Genomic DNA, 27,672 nt, shown 5'->3' with positions numbered 1-27,672 from the left:
AAAGAAAATTTATATGTATATTTTTTTTTGACGACAAACAATAATATTTTGGACTTTTTTTTAAAAGTCAAATACGACAATTGGTCAAATACTTGTATTATTGTTTAATTTATTCATACTTCTCGGTCGCTGTAAATTGAACCTGGTCTTCCTTGAAGAATGCTGGTCCGATTGGAGGTGTCACCTTGTGAACTGTATAAGTATACAATTAAGGACAAGGTGATGATTGTTTACCTTTTATGGTGGATAAGCGAGGACTAAATCTGTGTCAGCATTTACCTGCAACGAATGTGACTGTTTGATCATTGTTTTGCAATGGATTATTTATCGACTTATTGTCATGCTTGGTAATAGATAAGAATGTATTTCAGTTATGGGTACTGGTTCAGTAGGCGTATAAACAAACTGGACAGTAGCACCATATACCCAGTATGACAATGAACGCCTAACCGAATAATATCCAAATTCGGTATTAAATATTTTATACCGTCGCTAACGCTTACATTTACAATCAATCTTAACTTTCTATACTCTTTCATATTTTTTTCCTTTCACTTTGTGATACGATCTGCACACGTCTGGCGTAATAAAGACATATTATTATTAATATGTATCTCCGTGCGGTACGATTGCAAAATTTACGCTCATCGATCATAATCACCATTATCGGCTGCGCGACGAGTCCGTTTCTTCATTTTCCGGGAAATTCGAAATCAGTCGCGTTTTCGTTCCCATGGTCGATCTAACGAACAATTAATCGCGTCAACGTCACGATTACCATCGCCGGGACCATTCCTATGGATCGTAGCGCCCTCTGTTTTCGTTCCAATACGATCGAATATCGATAATTCGAGCCTCCGTGACTCGAAAACCTCTGTAAGACTACAATTTCATCGAACGATAATTTATATATTTCTACGATACGTAATTCACGTTCGAAAGTGGAATTATTCTTTCGTTGAAACATTACCGTTAAAAAGTTACTAATTTTCGTACAATATTATATCGTACGAACGTCTTTCCTTATTTTCATCCTTCAAAACTCGCCGAAATATTAAGTTTCCAACACTCTCGGAAACATTTCTGTACTTACATTTAACCAAAAAAACTATTTCTCATTCTTCCGTGCGATGCAAATGGGTTCAAAAGTGATCGAATCGACCGAACAATGAACACGTCTTCCATCGAAGCACGAGGGACGAAACGTCCCATTTCCCCGGCGTTGAGGGCGTTACTGTCCATCGCAGCCGGTTGCGAAATCATCGGCGTTGTGTCTTCTATTTTTCCCGTCTCGCGAACCGATCGACGAATCGGGCCGACGTCCAGTCGGTTTCGCTCGGCTCGGGACGCGTGCAACAAAGGAAATTGCGTTGCCGTGCGCGGAGCCGCGCGTGCGTCATAGCACGTTAGAAATGATGCCCGACAGGGGGAAAAGAATAAGCGAATGTGAGTCAGCATCCCGTAGGTCCTGAACTCGGCTTCGGCAACGCTCGTGGTTTCACTTTCACCCGTTTTCAGCGCGGTGTTCTTTTAATGCGCGAATCGGTTGCGCGGTGTTTTTCTCGCACGGGCCGAGGCCCTCCCCTCCCCACGAATTTTTTTTCCACGTCGATTCATGAAAGTCCAATCCTCGTTTGCGCGTATCGGGGTCGCGAAAGGGATGTGAGATAAAGTCGTACACTCCGAACGATTTATTGACGTTGATACGGAACCCGTGTTAATTGCAGGAAATTACTGGTCGATTAGTCGGCGTTAAAAACTGTTCGAACGGAACCTGTAGCGCGAGATTAGCCCGTTAAGTACCGTTGTATTCAGAGAACATCGAGAAAAACAGGATTTTTCCGCCGGCGAAAGATTTAATCGAATGGCGCGTAATTTTGTTGGCGCGAAGTGGGGAAAAAAGTGCGGTGAGATTTTTGTGTAACGCTTTTTTTATCACGAGCGAGTGAAACGTATTCGGCGGTAATTTACTCGATTTCCACTTCTGCAAACGGTAACGTTATAAAAGTAGAGTATCTGTAGAGTTTCTGCAAAATATCTTCTCTCTCTCTCTCGTTCTCTCTGAAAGCAATAAAAAATGTTAAATAGGTGAACAAACATTTACTATTCAGTGTAATTGAGTAAAATATATTTATTCGCTGGTAAAAATACATTTTTAAATTACAAAGCGGGGATCGTGAAAAAAGCGCAATATAATTTTTACATAACCTTTTTCATTATGGGTGGAAGAAATCTACTCAGCAATAATTTACTCGATTTTCACTTTTAGAAATCGTAAAACTTCATAAGAAGTACCTTTAAAAGTTGTATGTAATTATCTTCCTGGAAATAAATGTTACATGTTATAATTGAAGAAAAAAAAAAAATTAATTATTTTATATTACAAGTGGGTCCAAAGATATTTTCATCACCTTTTAATTATCTCAAATAGGAAAGGGCCAACTTTTTGCAGGAAGAAGGAAGGGGCAACAAATTCGAATATGTTAGATATTAAAAGCTTTCTTTAATTTTAACTGTATCCCTTTTTTTATATTATGAATATAATAACGACTCTTACTACCCTTTGTCATAAGTACATTTTGTCGGGAACACCATGAACACGGACCAAGCCTACGTAACTCGATCCGAGCGACCTAACCTTCACGGTCGTCTCGCTGTTTCCGGTTCGGGTTTGTCGCGCGAACGAGATCACACTGGCTCGGTCGCGGCGGGCCTTATTCGCTTTGCACGTGATTTCGTTTCTCGTTTGAGAATCGCAATTACGTTTTCTATCTAAATCTTAAACTTAATTTTCGTTTTCCTTGTCAATTAGGAAGTAGACAGACGTGTGCGGAGCGTTGTCGATCGATCTGCCAAAGCCCTGAATCGGCGTGTGCTGAATAAATAAAAATAAAATTGAAACAAAAAAAAAAAACAATAATTTAATCCTTTCTCGATAAAAATCAGGAGACTCGAAATTCCATTTTGCAGAGGAACCTCTAAAAAACACAAAAATTTATCAGATATATATTGTTTTCGATGTTAAAAATTTGTATTTGTCTAAATATCAATCTTAACGAACCGTATTTTAGCATTACATACGTAGAAAGTCATTTTCACTCTTCACTGAAAATAAGCAGTTCCACATTGAACTGAAAAAATTTTCAGAATATTTCTTCTTTTAACACACTGACCGTGATCAATGTAATGTGTTAACATTGAAACGAATTTTATAAAAAAATTTTTCAACGGGAGAAAAAAATCGTAAATTTAATCGCTATAATAGTTTATCTCGAACGTGACAGACTATTGCACAGTGGATCGAAATCTCTCTGTATTGAAATGAAAAACCCGTTGAATATAAAAATTTGGACGTCGATCACAAACGAACGACATGGCTTTTTATGTAAATTCGAATGTCGTTCGTGAATGATTGACAATCGGTGTGAATTAAAGAGATCGAAAAACACTCGTCCAGACGACTGACAGAATATCCGAGAAAAATATGTGCCTCGTGATTTCGTGAAAATTCAGCCCGTCCTGACCATCCTCTACTTCTCCCCTCCATGCTCACACTCCCCACTCAACCTTTATTTTCTTGCTCTCGCTTCCATCTTAACGACTAAAATATTTTAATGAAGATTCATATAACAGGAAGAAACTGGAGCATGCAAACTCGAAAGTGCGTGCAGTAGGGAGAATGGATGCGTGATTGTGTGTCTGTTTGTGTCTCACGTGTCCCTTCGCGCTTCGACTGACATTTTATTCCCAAAAATAAAAACATGTGTATACGTACGAAGACTAACCAACGAGTTTCGGAAAAGGGCAGGTGAGGCTGGGGCTCAACCCGTGGGTGTCGCCCTTGACCCGATGAAAGCAATATATCTGTCTAACTTCGGTGGTAACGATACACTGTTGGAAGTACAAAACTGGAAGAGTAGAAAAACGACACGGTATGAAGTGAAACGGTTCCGCGAGACATCTGTCGGATGTTTGATTCTACAGACACTGTAATACTAACGCGGTCGGTGACAGACCGTATGTTACTCGAGGTGCATCATGTTCGCGGTTAAAACTGTGAATGTGAATCGTTTCGGAGACACAGATCCAGTGTTTCGTTAACGTTGCATCTAAATTTATCGAGAGTTTTGAAATCTATTATCATAAGGTAATAATCACGACGGTGTCGCTATCAGTATTATCGAAAATCACTGCCACGTACTGTTACCATCGCTTACACTTACTAAGATCGATGGTCGATATCAATCGTTATTAATTGTTATCGTATGATGTTACCTACTATCAATATTATCGATAATCACTAACATATGATATTACGCGTACCACCATTTACAGTCGCTAAGATTAACATTGATGATCAATATCAATTATTATCGATTATTATTATAGAATGTTAACAAGTCACTATCAATAAAGTAACTATCAATGTCAATCAATTGTGACTATTACTGTTTACCCATAGGAACTGTCAAGATTATGTTCATTATTGTAATTCTCAGTGTCAGGCAGAGTGATTATTACTGTTAATCGTAGCGATTATAAATATTAGTCATCGTAATTGAAAAATGATTTTGACAATCACTACCAGCATTACCGACAATCGTAGCGACTACGTATACGAATGACATTTGTGTAATGACATATCGATAGTTGTTACTATTGTTGTATTCGTGCTAATCTTCACCATCGTCGATAGTCATCGTTTAATCAATACCGATGTCACTATCGCTGATAGTTATCAGTCGTCTCTACAATCTCTCACGAATCTCAGCGTGAATAATCACTATTATGGTTAGTAATAACAATTTGCAGTATCAATTCTCAGTCTTTAAAACCTAACCTAGAAGCTAGGTGCTACGTTAACGAAACGATTGGATTGTTCTTCAAAATGATACGATTCACAATTAATAAACTTCTAACGCTTTCTATCATTAAGAATTCGAACAATGAAAGACGAAGAATTCACGATTTTCGAATTTCAACAACCGACACATGACCGCGAGTCGACGCAATTGAACGCGCGAATGATAAAACTGCGTGGGTACGTTTGTCGTTAGAAACGTCTATTAAACCATTACAGCATCTACAATAAATGAAATTCACTAGGAAGAATAACAATTTTATTGACTGAAGTAGCATATGTTAAATCGAAAAATTTGACATGCAAAAATCGAATAATACAATATTATTGTAAAGTATAAAAACCTCTTTATACATATTATTAATTACTACGAACGATGAAGAAGTTTCAGTCAGCTTGGTGATGAAAAAGACCATGTGTTCGATTAAATCTGAAATTCAAGCGTGGGATGCACAATAAATTCGAAATATTGTTTCTTAAATTTAAGAGAAAAATTTCATATACTTTCTAGGGGACAGCTCTGCGAAACACCCCTACCTAAAACGAGAACGGAAAATAAGAAAATCAATGGAACCGTGTACCCAGACAATTTTAGTAAATGGAATGATTCCAGGAATGACTGTACAAAAAATGAATCGATTTTGTGTCCCACCGGTGAGACTTAAAATTTATCAATCTACAAACATCGCTTGAAACGCGATAATCGACATCCTTTTATAAAAAGCACATCTTTGAACTCCGTATATAGCGATTGCTATAGAAATCGGAAAAAAAAGAATAGTTATTCTTGACGCTATCGTTGAATCTTAAATCCCACCGGCGGACGTTTTACTATCATCGACATACCTAAACAGAAGAAATTGATTCAAAGTATCACAAGTTTCTCACTTACTAAGAAAGTTCGTTGACTAGATGACAAAAAGAATCACCCCTCTTTCCCTCTTTCTCTCTCGTCTCAGTGTTCGCGTGTGAATATGCTCGGTGTGTTCGTGAATAGTTTTGCCTTGCGTCTTAGGCCCGGTGATCGGCGATCGGGATAGCAATGAAATAATTTTTCCTTTTTTTTTTTCGATTTTAACCTATTTAACCCTCCGAAGCGCGAACACGCGAATTTCCGGTAGCGCACGACAATCGCGTTTCTTCGACTACCGATCGATGAGAGATAAAATTACGGTAAGAGCACTTTTATATAAGCTCTTACGATTTCATTGCACGCGCGCGCGCGCACTAATGTCACATTTTCATGTTTCGACGATTTCACAGATAACCAGTTACATTATCTAACAACAGACGTAGACAGTATAACAACGGGTAACAGGCTATAGTAAATTGTAACAATTCTCAGAACCTTAACTCTCATGATTGTAGTTAAAAAAGTAATGTTGGAAATTGAATGAAATTTATAAATTTACTTTGGAAGAAGAACGTAGGGAACGATGGGTAGCGCTCCAGAGGGTCAAATATGGCTTGTTCCAAGAGTTTTGAAAATTGTAAGGACGATAGCACAGTGCCCATGAATCTCCTTTTGTGAGATTAAAAAAAAAGGATGCCATAAATTGGATTTAAGCAATTCAAAATTTTAACGAAACTCAAAATTTCTATATTTATCGTTGCAACTTTGCGAGAGTACTGTAAACGGATTGACGAGGTTTTCTCGATTAAAACGCGTACAAACATGATTCTATTCGGACCACTTTTATTTATAAATTTTTACAATAACATAAAAGTAAAAGGGGTCCGAATGTGATTATGTTTGGACTCATTTTCATCGGGAATGAATTCATCATTCATTGACGAGACCCTCGCAAAGATAGAAATATATAAATTGTTAATTTTCAAAGCTTTGAATTTCAAACGAAGCAGAACTGATATTCGTTTCCTCAAATCTTTTGGAACAATCCTATATGTACATTCGTGCGGCACTTGTTTCGCGCCATCAACACCGTGACACAACAATGAGAAGATCGATGATGAGAGAATCGAAAAAGCGGCGTTCAAAGTTCGAATGTTAGAAAAGCGAAGAAATGGATCGGCGATACTTCTCCTTCTCCTTTCAGCTTTCTGATCGGCTGGCACGAACCGTGAAATCGCGGTTAGGAATAACTGATTCCGCGCGTCACTTCCCTCCTCGAGCATGTACCTCGCAATGATTTCGTTTAACAAGTTGAAAAAAAAAAAGACAATTGTTCGTCGAACTCCTTGAAACGTATCCGTGAGAACACGTTTCTTCGTCGTCATTTTCATTAGCTCTGCGCTCCGCGCGAGAAACGTGGAAGAACGAGAAAAGGTACCCCTGGATAATCAGTCGTATTTAAAACATCTAAGATGTCTCTCGGTACGCTTCAAGGATTCGTTACAATAGTGTTTTATAATTGTACAGGTCCGTGAACTGTTGATCTAAATTTTTCATCGGTCGACTAAACGCATATTTCGGCACAATGTCTGTAATAAATCTACGAGTATCACTTTCGCGACAACGCGAGTCCGTAACCATCCGGAAGTAGTTATAAAATATACGGAAGTAACGTAGTTTTTACAACGACGGTGGATTGCGCAATTGCGGTAAATAAACCGGTGCAGAAAGAGAAGAAAAAAAAAGAATAGAAAAAAGAACGGTAGTGTAATATTTGGAATAAAGAAAGTCACAGGAGCAGACCCGGGAACGTTATCTAATCGGCGACTCGACTATTGTCGCGGGAATGACAATGGCCATTATCGTTATAAAAATAGTAACCTCGCTCGCCGAAGAAACTTTTACTTCTTTCGCAAATTAATTTCCCCGAGTATTACGCACGAGAAGTTTTCCACAATGATTTCTTCCTTAATTTTCAACGATGACGTACACTTGCAAGAAAACTCTACGACAAATTTGATACAATTATTACTCTTTCTGCGAGGAAAATGATCTGATATGTTCCTTGTTATTCTAGAAAACGTTTCATCATTGTACTCTGGATTCCGCTGAATCCAGGCGCTATTTACGGTTGTGGGTTAAGTAGAAATCACCGACAATCGTTCGATGGACTTGCGCGTTACTTATCTCTTGAATATCGTAGCTAACATTGAGTCTTGTTTATCAAGAACTGGTATATAATAATCTTAAAACGACTTACAATTTAGAAATTCTGATTCGAAATAATGAAAACCTTAAGTATACACGGTACACATGCCGGTGAAAATGATTATCGATGAAGTGTTGTTCTCGGTGATTTCAACGTTACCCAAAATGACTATTACATACGTCGTGAGCGTTTCGTCCGCACCCTGTCTCACCCATGCTCGAGGAGATCGCCTAACGCGTGAACATGTGCGTTGGAACGAAGAATTTGATAATTATTAAACACTATATTAAAGAGAATAACGTCGAGTGATTCCCCAACGGTAAGACTAATATTTCGTTTCACGAACGACGAATAAACTTCCGTTACGAACGTTCTCCCATCATCATTTGATCGTAACTGGGCGAGGTAGTACGAAAAATTGAATAAAAGCTACGTGTAAAGAAAAATATGTATATCGAGATAGAGAGATAACCATTATCGCGCGGGCAAAGTTCACGCGTGCGCGGCGACTTGGCTTTTTTACTCGTCGTTCCTGAAACGGAACAGCTCGCTAAGCGAATTCGCGATGCTGTCGCCGAACAACGCTATTTGTCTTTTATAATCTACTTTTTTTTCTTATTTTCATTATATTCCATTATATCTCTCATTCATTGGTAACGATTTATTTTCTTTTCTTTTTTTTTTTCTTTTTTTTTCATTTTATTTGTTTGTTTCTCTGTTTCTTCAGCAGCTACACATCTACGACACCGATGGACGAAACGGATCGACGAGGATAACCCTAGGCGGGAATTATTCTCGCGTTTGTTAAATACTCTATGTTGCCCCTTCTCCGTCGATATTGTTAGCTAATTCATTACTATCGAAAAAAAAAAGAAATTATGAAACACGCGTTTCACGTTTGTTTTGTCACGCTCGAAACGCGGTACCCCCGTTCGAACGGGGGATTATACTTTCAAAAACGTTTTTGTCGACTCGCGTCTACTCTTCGACCGATTTGGCTCGTCGACAGGGAGGTCAAACGCTCGATGAAGTCATAACGCGTGTTTTGTTTGTTTCTTCTCGACGTGGTAATCCACGAAACTATTCGTTTATTTCCATAACAGATCAACCGGTGTTCAATTCGCACCGCGGAGAAGACCGAACGAACAATTACATTAAGAATATTTTACTCGATCCGCAGTGCGAACTGACAACTGGGGTAATAGACACGCGACATGACAAGAAATTTGACTTCCCTCTCGACAACCTATCACATACTGCGCATCACCGTCGTCGGATGAGCGTTTCGATACGACTAACGGTTCATTGTGTTTCTCTATCATAACTGTTACGTTTCGAAGACACTATCTAGATGAAAAAACACAGTTTTGCTCTCGATGTGCTTCTCTCGATTCGCGCGAACTAACGAAAAACTAACAACAATTGTGCGTGATACGTCCCGGAGTAATCGTCGGCGAATAATTTAAAGCTTGCAAAGTTCCGCTGTACGGTTCCCAATATCGCATCGCAATCTTTGAGCCGTCTCTGTAATTACCTAGCATTCGATTACCTTGAGCGGTTTCGTAACTCGTTATCCGGTATATTTATGCAAAATCTTTGGTACAGTGGTTCTCAGTTATACGAGACAATTTTACCCCGGTTATAAATCTACTACAAATCTTAACTATTGTTCATGTTACGATTGTCCACGTTGAATTAAATCCGCAAGAGAAAATTAAAATATTTAAATTTGTCATCGTAACGTCGCGAGTACACTATCAATAAATCCGATGAAAACAGGCCCAAACACGACTGTGCTTGGACAATCTTTGATCATACATAATTCAAAATTATTTGTAAATAATTCGTATAACGTACAATTAAAAGCAGTCCGAATACGGTCGTATTGAGGCCCATTTTCATCGAGATACTGTTTCTTGATTCTTGCTGTCTCTGCTACCTTCCCCGGTTATATGAAATCGAGATACTTCATTTTCACGTACGTAGGGAGCCCACTGTACTTCGTACCGACATGGAAGTCCTTCGACTGACTCGAAACATTTTTCGATATTCGTGAAACCTCGATTCATCGATCTTTGTAAGTACCAAAACTACACCGTACAACTGTCGCATCTGGGACGTACCACGTGGGGTGTTCGTACTCGATCAGAGAGAGTGGAAACTATAGTTTCAGGTATCCCCTTTAGCTAGAACTCTACTAATGGAAACGTAGGTTTCTCAGTCCATGTCGATCATCACATCCGAATTCTCCATGGATCCTTTACGCTGACGCGTCTTACGGCGCAGCAGGACCGACTTCAGGATGCTCGGTGATCGTAGACCCGCGACTTCCGGCCGCGGGGCATGCTGCTACGCCTTCTGCCTTTTCCTTTGATCCCGTTTCCTCGTTAGATTCGAGTGACCAGGACTGCCTGAGGTGCTGCTCTTATCACAATCGACGATCGCCAACGGTTTCAACTCCCTGTCGAGTAAAAGAAAAAGTTTTAGTCTCTTTAAACGGGGTGACACGCTTCGCACGGTACCGATAAACATCAATATTATTCTTATAGGTACAGGGGTCAAACAAGACCAATGTTAGAACAATTCAACGATCAGATTTACGATATTTTGAAGTACACCGAAAGCAGGGGGTCTGAACTGTGAAATCCTAACTTGTCTAACGAAATCTAACCTAGACCCCTTGAGGATCCTTGGCTAAAATTCTGAACTATTTTTTCTTTTTACCATTCTTTAGAATTTCGCTACCTATATCTATGTATTTTATTTCGTGCATTTGAACGCGCATTTACAAAGAATGGGACTGTACGTTTCATCGGTTTCTCAAAGGGGTCAATGGTAGAGAAATGTGAGAAAGGTTCAAAGTAAAGATAGAGTGCATGTAAACAGTTCGTCACGTGATTAGACTTTCATTTGTACGATCACCCGTCAAATCCAGTCGTGTCGAAATCACGTGGTTTCTGTTTACATCCAATTTACTTTTATATTGAACCGACAATAGAGAAAACGTTTATGAACGAGTGTACTGTACAGTGTGTTTCGAAAATAAACGTTCGAACATTGGGAATATATTATGCTCATTGTTTTACATGCTTATTTTGGAAACATTCTATAGAGCTAAGAAGAAGTATCAAGGTCCTGGAACTTGTTTATTGTCATGAAACTTGCACGTCTGTTGACCACATGCTTACCGTCGCGGCAAACTCAATTGGCCGTTCAAGATCAACTCCCTCGCTGTCCAACACACTAGTAACGACATCTACCTTTATTCCGTAATAGTTTGCCTCTCCTTTCACGAAGAGGCGAGAGATGGCGCGACGAGGCAGTCAAATGTTACGGTGGGAGTAACTTCTCGATTGACCTTGAACGGCCAACTAATTTTGTTCCGATTGTACTTGAAGTAGGACATACAGTGATGAATAAAATGTGTCGTACACGACATTGATCAGAAAGTATTAGACACTGACACAACAACAGGTGAAGATAAAGATAGAGTGCAATTACTTGGGTTTTTAATATGTGTTGTACTGCTGAGTGTTCGACTGTCTGGTGTCTAACTGTAACGTGTAAATGCACTCTTAACATTGATAATTTTCTCTTGAATATTTGTTATATTGTTAATGATAGGCGCATTGCAATATGTGCTAACGTGAATGTGTCCCTATACAGTGTGGTGTTGCAAGTGTAAGAGATAAGAAATTCAAGAAATTCGAACAAGAAATCAGAGAACATTTTTTGCTCCATTCATTAAGGTCATCACCAAGGTCAGCCTTGTGTTTTTTAAACGATAAGCTATACTTTTAATTTTCGAAATATAATTTATTGTCTCAATAGAATTAGGTCTTACCCTTTCTAACAGATGTTCGGATAGTGTCTTCTCAAAATTTCTGTTTATTGCCCTCCATATCACTGGATCAGATAAAATTTGGAAAATGGCTATAAATGACTTGTTTTCTCAAGAAGAATTGTGTAATTGATGTTTAAGAAAAAGAAAAGAAAAAAAAACGGAACACTGTGTTGTAAAAATTTAATTGATTTATTTCAAAATTATTATTTTCTTTGTATTGTAATTAAATTAGGAGTAATGGTGTATGTATATACTTTAAGACAGGGTACAAATCGGTGATAAGTACCAAATGTAAATCCCTGTTCATCACGCACCTGTAGTTAAGAAGCTCCTCGTCGTCGGGTACTCTAGATACAAGATCAAGAACCTCGTTGTTCGGGACCGAGTGAGGCCTGATGATCTTTCTGGAGAATTTATTGACGCCCCAAGCCAAGATAAGGTATCTGATGGGGATGAAATATAGGACAGCGGCCGCGAGAATCATCAGCATTATGGCCAAGTAACTCAAATAGGGGACAGTGAAATTGAAGAGATTCTTTACCCTCTCGCAAAAACTGGCTATGCAACCAATTGAATTCTGAACGGTCTGGGTCACGTCTTGTATCGCCTGCAATCTTTCCTTCAGACTTTTTTTCTCTTCCTGAAAACAAATCAATGCAATACTTAGAAATTACGCACACTTTTATTTAAGCAACTAATAATTATTAAATTATTAAATAAGCTGTACGTTATGAATATGATACAAAATTATGATTTATTAGAAACTCATTACAGTGGTTTTGCATCCATCGCCTCAGACGATCGATTCTCATAGGTAGAAGGATAAGCTCAGAAAAATACAAAGACACGACGAACATATATCGTGGACAGTTGCAGACGTATGTCTAAATATGATACAATAGAATGCTGATTAATTATTTAATGGTAAAATGTTTGTTAGAAATTCTAATAACAGAGATAGAATTAATCAGATAAATGATATCCAAATAATCTGCATTCCATTGTGTCTGTTCCATTGGATTCTGAAAATTGTAACCACGATGTAGATGATTCCTCAGACTTTGTTGAAATTAACTACGAAATGAACACATCTCCAAAATATTAGTAACACGATAAGATAAAAATCTGGAACGATGCTCACCTTATCTTTGTCGTCGTCGTCATCGTCGTCATCTCCCGGAGTGGTAGGTCCGTCCTCTCCCTCGACGTGGAAATAGGGACCTGTGTGATGACTCAATGGCGTGCCCGTTATCGCTGCAACCTGTCCGGAAACCCATTGATTGAGTCCACTTCCGTCTCCATAAAGCTGGCAGAGCAGTGGAGAAGGTGGACATGCAGCGATGCAGGTAAAGGTCGTCAAGCGTAAAACTTATACAGATGTTATGTGCACGTATTTGAGATTACTAGAGTGTATTATTCAAGCAAGTTCGAGGATCGACAAGCGCAATAATGAATAGTAAGTAACAAGGAAGAGGATTCTGTTAGAAAAAAGCTTTAGGGATTTGTTTCGGGTCTCCAAATGTGTCTACCGGGGTACAAAGTTATTAGACGTTGTACATGTGAATTCGATGGTGCACTCAGGCTCATTAAAGTCTAGGGTCATGCTGTTCGAATACTTTTACAGTTTCAATTTTGTTTCGCTTAAGAAGGAAGACACTAATCTGTATTAAGTGACACTAATAGCAATAATAGACTTAACGGATGTGCACCTCAACCTTGTTAACTAATACATGAAAGTTTTCTTCTAAAAAGTATTTACAATTGTATATACTTAAAAAAAATATATATATTTACAAGTGTGTTTGAATTTACGCTGTTATTAAAAATATCTACACTAGAAGCGTATCACGTGTCATTCAAGCATTCGAGGTTTGTAGAGATCCATGGAGAGACGAAAGTGTTGATATAAATAACTGATGAATATTTATACAAAGGAAATATCTTAAATAAATGGTAAGTCGTGGTGCAACGAATTCTTAAAATAGAAATTTAAATGTGATTTGATTTGCATACCAGATAATATCTTAAAAGAATAAGTAACGCCGCAACAGGGATCATGTAAGGCTCGAAGTAGTAACAGCCGAAAATGAAAAAGACCAACGCGATGATGCTTCTCATTTTACTCTCCCATTCCCAACAGCTCCTAATTGCATCATCAGAAAAAAAGTTACCATTAGAGATCCACCAGAATTTATCTACCTCTGTGCAATAAATGTCTACGATTTTCTTCGCTACGATTAAGAAAGTATGGTGCACGTACGAATACCATTTGTAGACCAATTATTACTGATCGATAAATTTAGCACATGAAAATGTGCAAATCGATCATTAATAATCATCATTGTGGTAGGTATTCATGACACGTCGCGCAGAATGTTCAGTACGTGATCGAACACATATGACGTAATTCGTACGATTATCCGTGATAAAATCCTGCCTCTCTAATCGTCCTTAAAATTGAACGAACACGACAATGGATGTGGACGAAAATACGCACTGTATATATTTTCCAATGTCGATGAAGATAATGATGATAGCCTTCAGCCTGAGAACGTTGCGCAAAAAGACTTGTCTCTTGAACCTGACCCCCGGCTCCATGTACTTCTTCTCCTTAGGATTGAGGGTTCGTATGCAGGCCCTGAGCACGTTCCACACGACAGTCATCTCTAAGAGGATCTGCGGTGAATTGCCCTTGGCTCGACCTCTCAGCTTCTTGTCCTTCAAGGCGTACCACCTCATCTCACCGTTCCTGATTCTCAACAGCGGTATAGCGACCTTGCCAAGAAACTCCACCTTATGGTCCTTGTCCTCGTCGTACACCGTCACCTCTAGCACCGAGTTGATGTCCTTCACGTTGCTGAAAACGTGTCGTTGATATCAGTCACATTTTTATCTCCCTGTACCTTACAATCCAGTATTCCAAGAAGTCCGTGACAACTCGCAAGGCGAAAAATACCTTCGGTTGCGTTATTCGCATTACTTTATTTCACAATGGAGCGTTTTCAGAAGTCCGTGACAACTTACAATGTGAAGATCTTCTGCCAATTGGGCGCGAGGGTCTTGTACTCCGTTTGAGTTTGCAATCTAGCATTCACCAACTCGAGGACACAGAAGGGATCGCTCTTTCCCCCTAAATCCGCCGCAGCCAGACCTTGGGCTTTGAACACCTACGCAATTGTAAACATGTATTTTTTAAACCTTCACTGTCACCGACCTTTGCAATAATATTTATTACAGCGATCGATGTGACTTGTGATAGTGGTCTGAAATTAACTCTTCAGTGTGCAGACAGTGACTGTTACTTCTGGCAACTATAAAAGAGCAAACCTAAAGTTTCCAAACTTGTGAAAAGTTTGTCAAGAAAAAGAAGTATAAAAAGAAGAAATATTGAGAAACTATAGACTCGATAAGAAACAATAATTACTTGAATTATCCACGCTTAAAAATGCATCCACACTGAAGAGTTACCAACCGAGAAACACCAAATAAAATAAGTACCTTTACTGTCAGATGACCAACGTCTCGTATCGTCTGCAACGTGTTCAACACGGCATACCTTTGGTACAATTGCTCGCGTTCCCGTGGCGTCTCCTCGTGAGCGGCCAGGTCACTGATGGTTTCGCTGGCGGTGGTACCGCTGATCGTTAACAGTAAAAAGATGCTACCAGAACCGTCCTCGAGGTCACGCCACAGCCTGTGGGTTGTTTCGCGTTCGAGTATCGACAAATCAATTACCGCCTTGCCCATCAAGTCATCCTGATGACTTTTGTCACGATCCCAGACTGTGACCTCCAGTTCTTGACCCAAGTACGGGTCCTCGTATAGGTGTAGATCGAACTGCTCCAACCAAACCGGATTCAGGGTCTTGTGCACCACTTTCGACTTGTACTTCTCCGTACCCAATCTGTAAAAATCAAGAGTGCCATTTTTACCAATTATAATTTACAACTTGCCAAAGTCCTTAAACTACCGACTGTTTGAACAGCAAAGATAAAACGATCCAAATTGAGTAGCAGCTTGTCTTAGTTAACTTACTTGCACGTAACATTTAAGCGTCGATTATCTTCAGCACGAAAATTGTTTATTGAAAGTGATTCTCTATAGTTTCATATCGGACTCAGCGACAGGTTCAACTTTCGACCCATCGGTAATGGCTTTCATAAGAAATGCATTCGAGTACGGAGGAGGAGGAGGAGGAGGATAAAAGCAACAATAAATACTATGTATATTTGACGAAGGATCGGTAGAGGTCATGGAGTCACGAATAGCTGCAGACTGTTGAATAATTTCATACCGAAACTTGACATAGGGATCCGAGAGACCGTCTATATCCATCGGCAATAGATTCTTCGCCTCGACGAGAACAATCGTCACCACGGAGCTCCATATCTGCGATTTCAGGCGTCTATTTACATCTGCCAATCGATTGATCCGTTGGATGTACTGCAATGTAAAAATAAATTTGCGTTAAAATTGAAATTGAACTTTTTTACGCCGGCCACGAAAAAAACAATTCGATAACGAACTCGACTTGTGCAGCGGAGAAATGTTGACCGGTAGAGGGTAAGGGTAGTCTCCTAAAGTGATGTTACTTTTGTATTTCGAAACAGTTGAAACATTAATATCGCGTCTCGTTTAAAAAAAATATATATCACGAGACCCTCTGGTTCTCCCTAAACAATCACCTGAACGCAATTAATTGTGCATTGAAAAATCACCCCTGTACTATTCAATTAAACAACTCGTAACACTGTTTCTAATATAGGTATTATACTACAGTGTATTAAAATTTTAGGCAGTTTCCCCCGAAAGGACATTTATCGAGGTAGACCAATTGATCAATTCGAAATATCCCCCAAAAATTTCTTCTCCCCCCAATTTGAACCCCATTACTATAAAAAATAAATTCCCATATAATCCATGTGTTCTCCCCAAACAATCATCTAAACACAATTAATTGTGCATTGAAAAATCACCCCTGCACTATTCAATCGAACAACTCGTAACACTGTTTCTAATACAGGTATTATACTACAGTGTATTAAAATTTTAGGCAGTTTCCCCCGAAAGGACATTTATCGAGGTAGCATTTGGGGAACTGGTAGACCAATTGATCGATTCGAAATATCTCCCAAAAATTTCTTCTCCCCCCAATTTGAACCCCCCTAACTATAAAAAATAAATTCCCATATAATCCATGTCAATCACCCTATGAATATCCTCCATCTTCTCCTTAACATTGTCCTTGAACTTATCGAACAGATCGTGATGCTTCGCGTCTTTGGTCTCCGTCTCGATCTTCGCCGCCATATTGGTTTCCTCGACTCGCGTCGTCTGCTCGTTCTTTCTCGGCCTAGGGACCGACTGTCCCGGTTTCTCGGGCCTCGTGGTCTCCACCATCTTGGTCCTCCTCGAACTCTCCACCCTGCTGCTCTCAATCTTCGCCTCCTCCTCGTTCTCGTTCGCCGTGTACCTAACCTCCAATCTCCTCGGTGTATCGTCGTTCTCGTGTACAACGTTGCGTCTCTCGTGAGCACCGGACGTTTTGCAATGATCGATTAACCACGCCTCTATCGGCAACAACCACGGATGTTTCTCCACGTTCTCCTCCAGTATCCTCTCCATGTGATCCTCCAGCATCTTCTCCACGGAACCCATCTTCCTCTCGAACGAGGACTTCAACGACCCTATCGTTCTTTTGCTCTTCGCCGGTTCTTCCATCGAGAGACCCTCCTCCACCGATCTGAAGATCTTCGTCGACCCGGACGATCCTCCAGCGTTCTCCAATTTGGCTCTCAGGTTCTCCAAAGAGCTCCATCGTCTAGGCGAGGGATCACCCCTGATACTCTCCTCGAAGTTCCTCCTCTCTTTCTCGAACAGATTTCTGGTACCGTCCTTCGAACTGTCCTCGTCTTTCTCCGGATTGCTCCGCGATTGGTCCACCACCGAACCCTGCTCCGCGTCATCCGGACCACCAGCCAGAGTCTCTGGACGATCTCTCCGTCCTGTGGTCTTCGTTCTTCGAGACGTCGACTCGACGTTCCTCGACGACCCTTCCGGAGGGTTACCCTTATCAGAACCCTCCTCCTCGTCGAGTCTCGTGTCCCCTAACGCCTCCCGAAGAACGACCTCGGCGGTGACGTCCACCGACGATCTACGCTTGGTCGTTTCCTCGTCGTGTTTGTGGTGCTTGAATCTGTCCCTGTTGGTCTCCCAGAACTTCCTCCATTTGCTCTCCACCACTTCCTCGGTCGACTTCTTCGATCTCGAAGCGAGTTTCCCGGAATTGTCCCCCTCGGAGACCTCCATCGCGTCGCTCACCCTGTCGCGTCTTCTCAGGCCCCGCGCGGGGGTCTTGGGGGTCCCTGGAGGCTCCGTCGGAGCCTCCAGGTCCGTGGATCTGTCGCTGGGCAAGTTTCGAGGTATCTCTTGGCTCTCGGAACGTCTCGTTTCCGAGAATCGGGGATTATCGTCTGCGCACTTGTCGCAGACGCTACGGGTTTCTTCGGAGGGGTTCGTGTCTTTAGTGGAGGAGTTCATGTTAACCTTCTCGACCCTCTAAGAGGATAACGTTCCCGTCTGGCGTGGTTTAACCGAGTTTGACCTCCCGAGCCGCGAGGAACATTCGTTAACCTCACCTATTCAATCGTGTTGCGTCAGCGATAATCGGCTTCTTCCTTCCGTGCACACGCGACCACCTGTCTGGGTCTAATTGCTGGGTCTCCTCGTGAAACTCGTGACATTTGTTTTTTTTTTTTTCTTTTTTTTATTAGGAGACAAATTTTCGAAGTTTTATCGGTGAGAAACACACCCGTGTATTTTATTTTTGTATCTATTCGCTGGTTTATTGTCACCGGTATCGGTGATGGTTTATAGCTCGGTCGTGCTTTACCTTCGAAGTTACTTTTATCGACTATCGGTATCAATTTTACCACATTTTTATATTTATCGGTCCATTGATTGTTTATCGTTACGAGCGTCGGTGATTTCTTCGTATCTTGGATCTGTTTTATGTCGAGGTTTACGCGCGACTATTCTAGCCCATTTTGCATTTTTTTATGTCGAGTCGAAAGTGTCCGTAAATATTATCGACTCGTTTACTGGAATTTACCGACCATGTTGACGCGCCTCTCCGTCGGTATCGATAACATTTCGCGTCTCGGTGAGAGTTTCGAATACTTTTTTATTTTTGATGCTATTCGGTTTTATTTTATAGCAAGAACTCTGTTTTTGTTTGCTATGTAGCTTTTTTACCGATGTGTAAAGTTCCAAATAATTTTTTCACATTGAAATATGTTCTTCACTTGTATTCACACTGTACTTGGGTGTACGTTATAGGAAACTGTTCGTTCGGTATTAAAAGTATGAAGTAAATCCCTCCGGGAGTATAAATATTTGTCTCGTTACCTCGGTATCTCCGATGTGTCTGTTCCTAACCTGCTTTATCTTGAAATGTCTCTTTCGTTTCACATGACACTGTGTATTCACGTGTTGTATAAAAATATTTATCCGTTAATGCTATTAAAGCACGAAGTGAATTCTAGCGAGTATCTTCCGCGTAACAGGTTGCTACACGCGCACACGAACGTAACACTCGCACACATTTCTACATCGAACGTCAATTCACAAAAAGTCTGCGTCATCGCACGTATCTTGATCTTTCTAACCTCTGGATTTTCCTAATGAGATGTTTCGAGGTACTCGGGATCTTTTTATTCGTTTGTACTGTATTTTCGGAGCAGTGAATAAATGTCCACCGATATTGCGGTAATTCCCGCTTTCAAGTGACCTCGGATTTAAATAACGATATCGTGCTCTTCTTTGTGTTTAAACGGAGTAAACGATTACGGGCAACTTGATCTCGAATTAAAATTAAAATTTGTATATTTTTCATTGCGACAACTATACCACAGCCGATAAAATGACATATTTTAAATTTACTCAAATTTTACATTATATCTTCGCGACAGTACTACCGACGAATTGTCGAGCCTCTCCCGATGAAAATGAATATAAACACGACCACATTCGGACTATCTTCAATAACACCTAATCGTCACGTGACTCGTATAACCTTTAATCAAAAGTACTCCGAAGTGTGTCGTGTTTGTACTCATTTTCATTGTGAAAGTCTCGTCAATCCGTCGATAACACTCTCGTTAAAGATTGTTAAATGTGTAATGAAAAGTATGGAAAAAAATTGTTATATTGCATTAGCGGTCGACACACCGATTAACTTTTTTATTTCACTCTCGTTGAAAACCACTCCAACTTCGAAGAGAACCAACGGTTCCGATTCGATCGCTCGAAAGCGAGATTTACCGCATTAAAGTTAAAAACGTGCCTCGATAAAGGTTCTCAACGCGGTACCTCTCTTACGCTTCTATTTATAATCTCCTAAAAATCCGTACGTCCATCTATCTACTTGACTCGTTCTCGTATCGCGCCGAACGTGTCCAAGTTCTCGATATCGAAATGCAAAACGAATCGCGGACGCGGATCGATCGATCTTCGATAGCGAGGGTTCTCGTCCTCCGGAGGTCGCGCGCGATTCTCGGTATTCTCCACGTGCGATCAGCGTCTCGCGAGTTAAGTGTCCGGAGAAAAGAACGATCGAACTCGATACACGGACAGCACCATTGCGCTCGGCGTCTTGGCCCGGTTCCAAACCGAAAAAGAAATCGCCCCGTCGACCGATCGCGAGTCCGCGCGAATTAACGGACCACTTGACCAATGAATCATCGAACGATCAGACGCGCACGTGGCGGAGCGTCGTCGATCCGACACCGTCCCGACGCGTACACGACGCTCCGCCGCTCCATTTCTCGACCGCGCGCGTCGTCGTTGTCGTTTCTCTTCTTCTTTTCCACCATTCAGAGCTAGCCTAAACGCGTTCACGTTGACGCACACCGGTGCACTTAACCGTCGACACAAATGACGAGTGTATCCGCCGCGAACAATGGTATTACGTGAACGAGGGTATCGTATCTTCCGCGGAAACTGCGGAGTAGTTTCTTCCTTGAATTAATACCGCCTCAATTATGTCTGTTAATCGCGACGAAATTAAACACTTACTTCGAAACGATGGAACTAATTGCTACGGAAAAGAATCAGCGATGATTTTCGACGCCTCTCGATACTTGCGCCCTGTTGCACCGTTGAAACGTGTCCCCGTTGATCGTGACGTTAAAACGCAAATTAAATCCGTTCTCCCCTCGCCGAGTATTTTTCTTGTTAATCCTTCCATCTCGCAACGCGTCCTTCGCGTGCGTTTCCGTTGTGTTTACGCATTGTAGCGAAATATCGATTTCACCGCAACGGAAGGTTTCGAAACTTCTCGCTGTTAGGTTATTGTGTACGCGCCCTGTTACGGGGATCCGTTGCGTTCGCAGAGTATACTCGTTCGATGTTAGCGGACGGACGGACCGTTTGACGCCGGTTAGACAATGTACAAGCGCGTACGGGCACTGGTATAGCAAGAGACCGAATGATACATTCTCGTCTCGCGTGAGGAGTGACGGCGAGACAACGAGGAATCGCGCTGCTGTAATTAAAGAGCGACGTCGAGACGGTGGCGATAAAAACACGCGAGAACTGCCGGCGATACGGTTGAGGAGAACCGCACTTCCTCAACGGTCGTGTGCGACTGGGTAACGATACGGATTAACTCGACGACCGAGCCTGTATCTCCCTCTCCATTCGCGGCACGAAGTAAACATTGCGATACCCCGGTGTAGAAAATTCAATGTGCGGTCGCGGCCCGCGTAACACTGGCGCAGGCAGAAGGGAACCACTGCGTCCTCGGTTTTTGTTCCTTTGATCTTCGCCGCTGTTTTCTTTCTTTTTTGTACTTTCTTCGCCGTAAATGCGAATCGTTTGACGCTTCGAACTAGGGCTGGTCCGCTCGAGCGGTTTAATATTTCGGTATACGATACGTGTATATATAAAGGATACGCGAATGCTGCGAATAAACTTTGAATATTCAACTATTCGAATTGAACAATTCAGTGTTCGTATAATATTCGAATTTCATTCGTCGAGTACTTGAATCACTTTTGTGTTTGAAAATTCGAATATAGAAGAATTTGTAACACTAGTGGGAGGAGAGTACGAAATAATGGAATTTACAGAAAAATGGGTATAAATGGGTTACGATAAAAACTTTGTCGTGGCGGTTTCCCGTTTTCAAATCTCTAAAAATAGCGTACATAGGACGTGATTGATACTTCCTGTACATAATGGGGAAAATTCTAATTTTACATATTCCGAGGACAGTTTCCGACATCGGCTAAAATCTTTAAATATGATATTCTTCAATACGGTTGTTCTTTGAATACAAGAAATTTAATAATTCATACGCTAATTGATTAAAAATCAAATTAACGATAACAATTATATCTCGTGTCTAAGACGATTAATCCTGATTAATTGCCGATTAAGAAATTTAACGAATCGCGGTTCTATTTACCGTGATTTTCTTGAAACAAACATATCACGGTCAATTCTTCGCGTCGCTGTAGAACTACGACATCCAACATTATCCAATTAAAGTTCGTTTAACACCTTGTTAAATCTACGTAACATACTCATGTTGTTAACTTGATTGATACTATATTATATAAAACAACTCTCGCAATTCAGCCATGAATTTGAATAAGTGTGTTCCTCGGTTCAATTGCATCGCTATACTTTTAACGAACTTCGTATTATTTAACGAACTAAATTCGAATAATCTTCGAAATAATATAATCAAATATCAAACCTATTGGAAACAAAGAAACATATACACCAAGAACGGTATCAAACTTTAGCAAATTTTTCAATTATGTACACTCCCTGTTCGCGAAGAATGCGGAAAATGCAAACAGTTGAAGTGACGACTGTACAATATAGGTAAAGAAAAAAATTGTTAACACCTCGTAAATTATTCATTTCTCGAATACTTCAACCTGTACGTATCTTTCGCGTACCTGACTCGCCCATATCGATTCGTGTGCGAGAAAACGTACAATTTCGTTCGACAAAAATCGGTGTGGCGACATCGGTGAGAAAACAATGTCGCAAGAGATCGGATATTATCGAACGGTTCAATTTTTTTCTTTTTTTCTCCATTTTTTTTCTTTCATCGTCGATCGTAAGTGCGAATTACTTTACGTCAGATGGGATTTCTATACGATATACATGTGCTTGAAAATCTTGCGCAACCATTGAATGTACAAACATGTAAATTCACGAACCGGTTCACTTGTATTTCTAGTCAATGTTAGATTGCAATACTGCGATTATTGATACACGTGCAATCGTCGATGTCACTACCACGGTTTTTCTTCTTCCTTTTTTTTTTTTTGTTATCGTCGGTATCGATCATGACATCAACGTGACACATAGCGAAAACCTTCTGGTGCACGATTGTGACTGCAGAACAGGTTCATTCAACGTGTTTGCAAGCCAGCGCGGAACGACGGACGTTCCGCGCGGGTACAGTGCACACACATTTATATTACGTCACATCGTGTCGCGGCCAACGAGACACACTTATGCGTTAGGAGCTTCGCAGCCTCGTTTAAGTTGTTAACATTGCGCGGTTGGGTGTACGTACTCCCTTCCTGTTTCGCCATTGGATAACCAGGTATTAAAAATAATACACTCTTTTGCAAGACTGGATTAAAATTCAATTCAACTTTTTCCTTTCAAATTTCAATCCAAGTATTTTTAAACACTCTTTTGCAAGACTGGATTAAAATTCAATTCAACTTCTTTTTTTTCAAATTTCGATTCACGTATTTTTAAACACCCTTTTGCAAGACTGGATTAAAATTCAATTCAACTTTTTCCTTTAAATTTCGATTCACGTATTTTTAAACACTCTTTTGCAAGATTGGATTAAAATTCAATTCAACTTCTTTTTTTTTTCAAATTTCGATCCACGTATTTTTAAACAACTCGTGGTCGAGAACTTTTAACATTTCTGTACATTTTTTATCAGCTACAGAGAATTTATCAATATTTTAATCACGTTTTAAAAACAGGTTTTAAAACAGGTTTAAGTACACTCTTTCGAGTGATGTCTGATCTCGTTTTATTCGAAATCGGGGCGAATTATTTTTATTTTTAATTTCGATTACAAACTTGATCCGTTTATTTTTAAACAATTTACGATCAAGAACTTTTTAACATTCCCATGGATGTACCGTTAGTCGTAAATGGCCAACGAGGTTTTATTATTCGTTTAAATGCAAATATCTTGAAGGGAGAAAATTTCGAGTTGTGTCGCTTTAAAAGAAAACTACTTAGATTGTACAATATGAAATCTCATAGCGTAAAATGGTTCGCAGCCCATGGAGTATCTTTCAGGAATTTTTGCAAGGAGTTTGAAATAAAATCCAACTGAATAGCACGAGGCTACGCGTCTACCACTGGGAACAATATTTGAAAAGAAGTAATATGCATAATACGTTCCTTTGTTATTTCACAAACCGTTTGTAATACGAAATGCTTTGCATCGTTTGTCGGTTATTTTCGCAACGAATCTCTTTGACATTGATTAAACACGCTGTATGAACAAATTTTTTTTTTTCTTTGTAGAAAATGCAAACTTCGTTTTTTTTGTTTTTTTTTTAACGACTATTTCATGAAATTCGTGACTAATTAACTCCTAACGAGCTTATTCAAATACACCATTATTACACGTGAAAACCATACTTCAGAGTAGACAAGATTACCGAATTATCGAAATATAAGATCACTTTTGAAATCACTTCGAAATAAATCTTTTTTTTTCTTTAATACAAATCTCCGCGTGTGATTTTCGGTAAATAGACTCCGTATACAATTATCTCTCGAGCCGTGTTCTCCATTTTGAACAAAACAGAGCCACGTCATTCGTCGAGCAACTTTGCAATAGGAAGAGTTGCAGAACCTTCGAAGTTAGAACCATCTTTTCGACAATAATACGACCAAGTCAATATCGTAACAGTGACGAGTGTGTTTCTCATTCTATCCTAACCCAGTTTCCCTATTCTTCACATGCTCTGAATACATACAGGGTGTTTTATAGACACGGTGGAACACTTTACGAGAAATTAAAATAAAATATATATTCACCAACCGTTTCACCTGTAGAGAGATAACATTTGCTAACAATTATTCCCATAAACTATTTCGAATCTTGCTTAAATTAAATTTGACAATTCGAAATATAATTCATCATTATTATTTAAATACAATTCAGCATTATTATTAATATGTAATTCCTTATTATTATTTAAATATAATTCATTACTATTCAAATATAATTCACCATTCTCATTCAAATATAATTCACCGTTATTATTCAAATATAATTCACAATTAACCATTGAAACGATCGATAATTTATTCAGAAAATGAAGTTAAGCTTTCCCAATATTAGATACGGTTGGTGATTCTTCGCTTCATACTCTGCGAAGATATTATCGATTGTCGTAACTACCTCGATTGCGTTTCGAATTGAAAAAAATTGGAATCAATTGCAAAACATGACTAAAATTTAATAGAAGTACCGATAAAACACGAACCAGAGGGTATCTGGTTAGTCTCCAGGGGTAATCAACGATCAATTTGTTGATAACCGCCCTTTCGAATAAATGCTGCTTGTACAATTGAATATGTTTCGATTGTTGACTCTCGGTGTTCACAGCGAGGGAGGACTTATCGTTTTTCGATATTTGCTGCTGCTTCCTTGTGTAGCAATATCCTGCCAGCCATAACGCAAACGTCGAGACGATCGGAGGGGGGTATTTAATGTTTGCCTCGTAGCTGTTCGAGGCATCGTATCGTTGAAGAAAAAGTTACGAACGATCACGTTGCGTACGAAACTTGACCTGAAATTCCGCTTCCACGCGCTAATTTTCCGCTACGAAATTACTGCGGCGGTACTCGAGATACTTGTTTTATTTGCGCGGTACCCGAATATATTTGTGACCTGAGAATTAGTAGATTTCCCGGCTCACTCCTCGAGTACTTACTTTTTACATTTACTATTTACACATTATGTGTAAAATACTTTACGAGTATTTAGAAATTACTATATAGAGTGAACAAACAATCAACTAGAAATCAAACGGATAGAATTAAAAGCTATACAGAGAAGAGATAGAGAAATATATAAAATTGAAAGAAATTAAGCTTTGTAGTTGTTTGCAATAATTTGATACTAAGAGCTTGGTAGTTATTTATTATTTGATACCAAGAGAGTGATTATGTTATTTAATACTGAGCTCTTGGTAGCCAAATGATGAATCAGGTAAAATTTAAAGAAATAAAAATATAACAATCGCTACTATTGCACGGTAATTCTAATAACGACTACGTAGAGGAAAAAATAGTAAAAGAAAATTGTTTTAAATTTTCTAAAATAACGGTTTGAGTGAAACAAAATCGTTTTTAATTTTCTAAAGTAACGTTTATATTTGTTACGTATAAACCACTGGCGAAGAATCAACAAGTATTCGTAGTGTAAGATTACTGGAGTAAAACTGAGTTGTAAATATGCATCGTTGCGCGTGGTTGAGTCGAAGAAGTACGAAGAACAAGACGAAGACACTATTTTTATTTCCTATAATACAAAACACTTTTTGCGTACATTTACCGTGGTATATCGAGTGCAGAAACAGAAACACCTGCGTCCAAATATTTTCCTGATTAACTGTATATATATGTATGTATATGTATATTTATATGTATAATAGGTTGCTCAATAATTTTTGTCGTTTGATAAGAAATGGAGCTATTATGGTGCAGCTGAATGGAGCTATTATGGTGTCCTTATTTTTATAAAACATGAAACAGTAACCGTAATTGAAATATTAAAATTATTTATTGCAGATATTCCTACGTTCTCACCGAAATTGGAGAACTGTTAACCAATTCACTGCTTTGTTTAATTCATGATAAGAAAATCCACTGCGATGAATTAATTTGATAATTTAATTTTTGAGAACGTTATTTATGTAACCGTAAAAATGAAGCGTTTACAGCAATATTGTTACCCAACAAACAATAAAAAATGATATACCAAGTACCTGCTCCTTCTGCTGTTGATTCCTGGGCCGAAGTGTGACGGTCAGATAAATCTCTCCAAGATGTTGTTTTGGCCTAGCAGAGTCCTTCAGCTCGAGCATGATGTCATGTGATTGGCCAAGATCGAGCTGCGTCAGGTCTAATTGCGCCGCGCCCATAAAGTCATCCTGCAGACCCCAGTCGTAGTCGAAGACCTGTCGAAACAACGAAGAATTGTTCTAAATATATCTATTTTCAAATAATAAGTCAAAAAAAAAAAGAATTGTTCAACCACTCTATTCGTATTCGTGAATAATGTCATGATTTGTATCAATGTCGTTGTTACTCTTCATTGCACGTAACTTTTGATTTTTTAATTTATTATTTGCAAAAGTACCAAGATGGCAGGTCAGAAATTTTATGGTCAATTTTCTCAAAAACGAAGCCTCGAACGAATTTTTTTTAATTTATTTTCACACGCAGAATCACCCCCTGCTTGTATTTGTTACCATGGAATATTTAAATTCTGCAATCTTAGGTGAATTTTTGGACAGGTGAGACGATAAACAACCGTAACCGTTTCTCGAGATTGTTATTAATAAATATTCTTAAATATGAAGATCAATAGGGACCGTCGACGCCCAAGAAAAGGTACTCGAATTATCGATCGTACGCTAGCCGAAAGGAAGAGCAAGTGACCGACGAAAGACGTCACGCGACTACCTGAGTTGCAACGCTTCCAAGGAGGGTACCTCGTGTCTCGCGCGAAGAAAAGATTCTTTTTTTTCTTGCCTTTCCTTAAAGTTTAGAGTTTCAAAAGTATCTGTACCCGTCAGAATTCGAAGATCCGACGAGGACGATCCGTT

General features: G+C 39.6%; 1 protein-coding gene and 2 long non-coding RNA genes across 14 annotated transcripts in view; 1 reads left to right on the top strand and 2 right to left on the bottom strand.

The window, feature by feature from the left end:
- Positions 1-37: 37 nt before the first annotated feature.
- LOC143147834 (uncharacterized) lies at positions 38-1,220 on the bottom strand. Its single transcript, XR_012992359.1, has 3 exons — positions 1,094-1,220; positions 662-882; positions 38-279 (listed from the first exon to the last, which is right to left on the bottom strand). It is a non-coding gene; the product is annotated as an uncharacterized LOC143147834 (long non-coding RNA).
- A 3,441-nt stretch (positions 1,221-4,661) lies between these two features.
- On the top strand, positions 4,662-12,601 carry LOC143148544 (uncharacterized). The gene is made up of 2 exons (XR_012992511.1): positions 4,662-4,791; positions 8,651-12,601. It is a non-coding gene; the product is annotated as an uncharacterized LOC143148544 (long non-coding RNA).
- Mctp (multiple C2 domain and transmembrane region protein) overlaps positions 5,432-27,672 on the bottom strand; it is a 34,336-nt gene continuing 12,095 nt past the window's right edge. For 3 of the 12 annotated variants that reach the window (XM_076314964.1, XM_076314966.1, XM_076314967.1), the window contains 9 exons: positions 26,830-27,021; positions 16,062-16,210; positions 15,266-15,671; positions 14,792-14,934; positions 14,265-14,624; positions 13,781-13,910; positions 12,909-13,073; positions 12,082-12,407; positions 5,432-10,384 (listed from right to left, as the gene is read on the bottom strand). In XM_076314964.1, the coding sequence (XP_076171079.1) occupies positions 10,273-10,384; positions 12,082-12,407; positions 12,909-13,073; positions 13,781-13,910; positions 14,265-14,624; positions 14,792-14,934; positions 15,266-15,671; positions 16,062-16,210; positions 26,830-27,021 (1,983 nt within the window). In that variant the 3' untranslated portion in view covers positions 5,432-10,272. Of the gene's footprint in view, positions 10,385-11,767; positions 11,830-12,081; positions 12,408-12,908; positions 13,136-13,780; positions 13,911-14,264; positions 14,625-14,791; positions 14,935-15,265; positions 15,672-16,061; positions 16,211-16,975; positions 21,901-26,829; positions 27,022-27,672 lie in introns of those variants that run through there. The other 9 variants (XM_076314962.1, XM_076314956.1, XM_076314957.1 and 6 more) reach the window with 9 other exon arrangements.

This window comes from Ptiloglossa arizonensis, chromosome 6 (assembly GCF_051014685.1).
Source record: "Ptiloglossa arizonensis isolate GNS036 chromosome 6, iyPtiAriz1_principal, whole genome shotgun sequence".
Lineage (NCBI taxonomy): Eukaryota > Metazoa > Arthropoda > Insecta > Hymenoptera > Colletidae > Ptiloglossa > Ptiloglossa arizonensis.
Note: the sequence above shows the minus strand (reverse complement) of the source record. Positions and strands in the feature narration are given on the sequence as shown.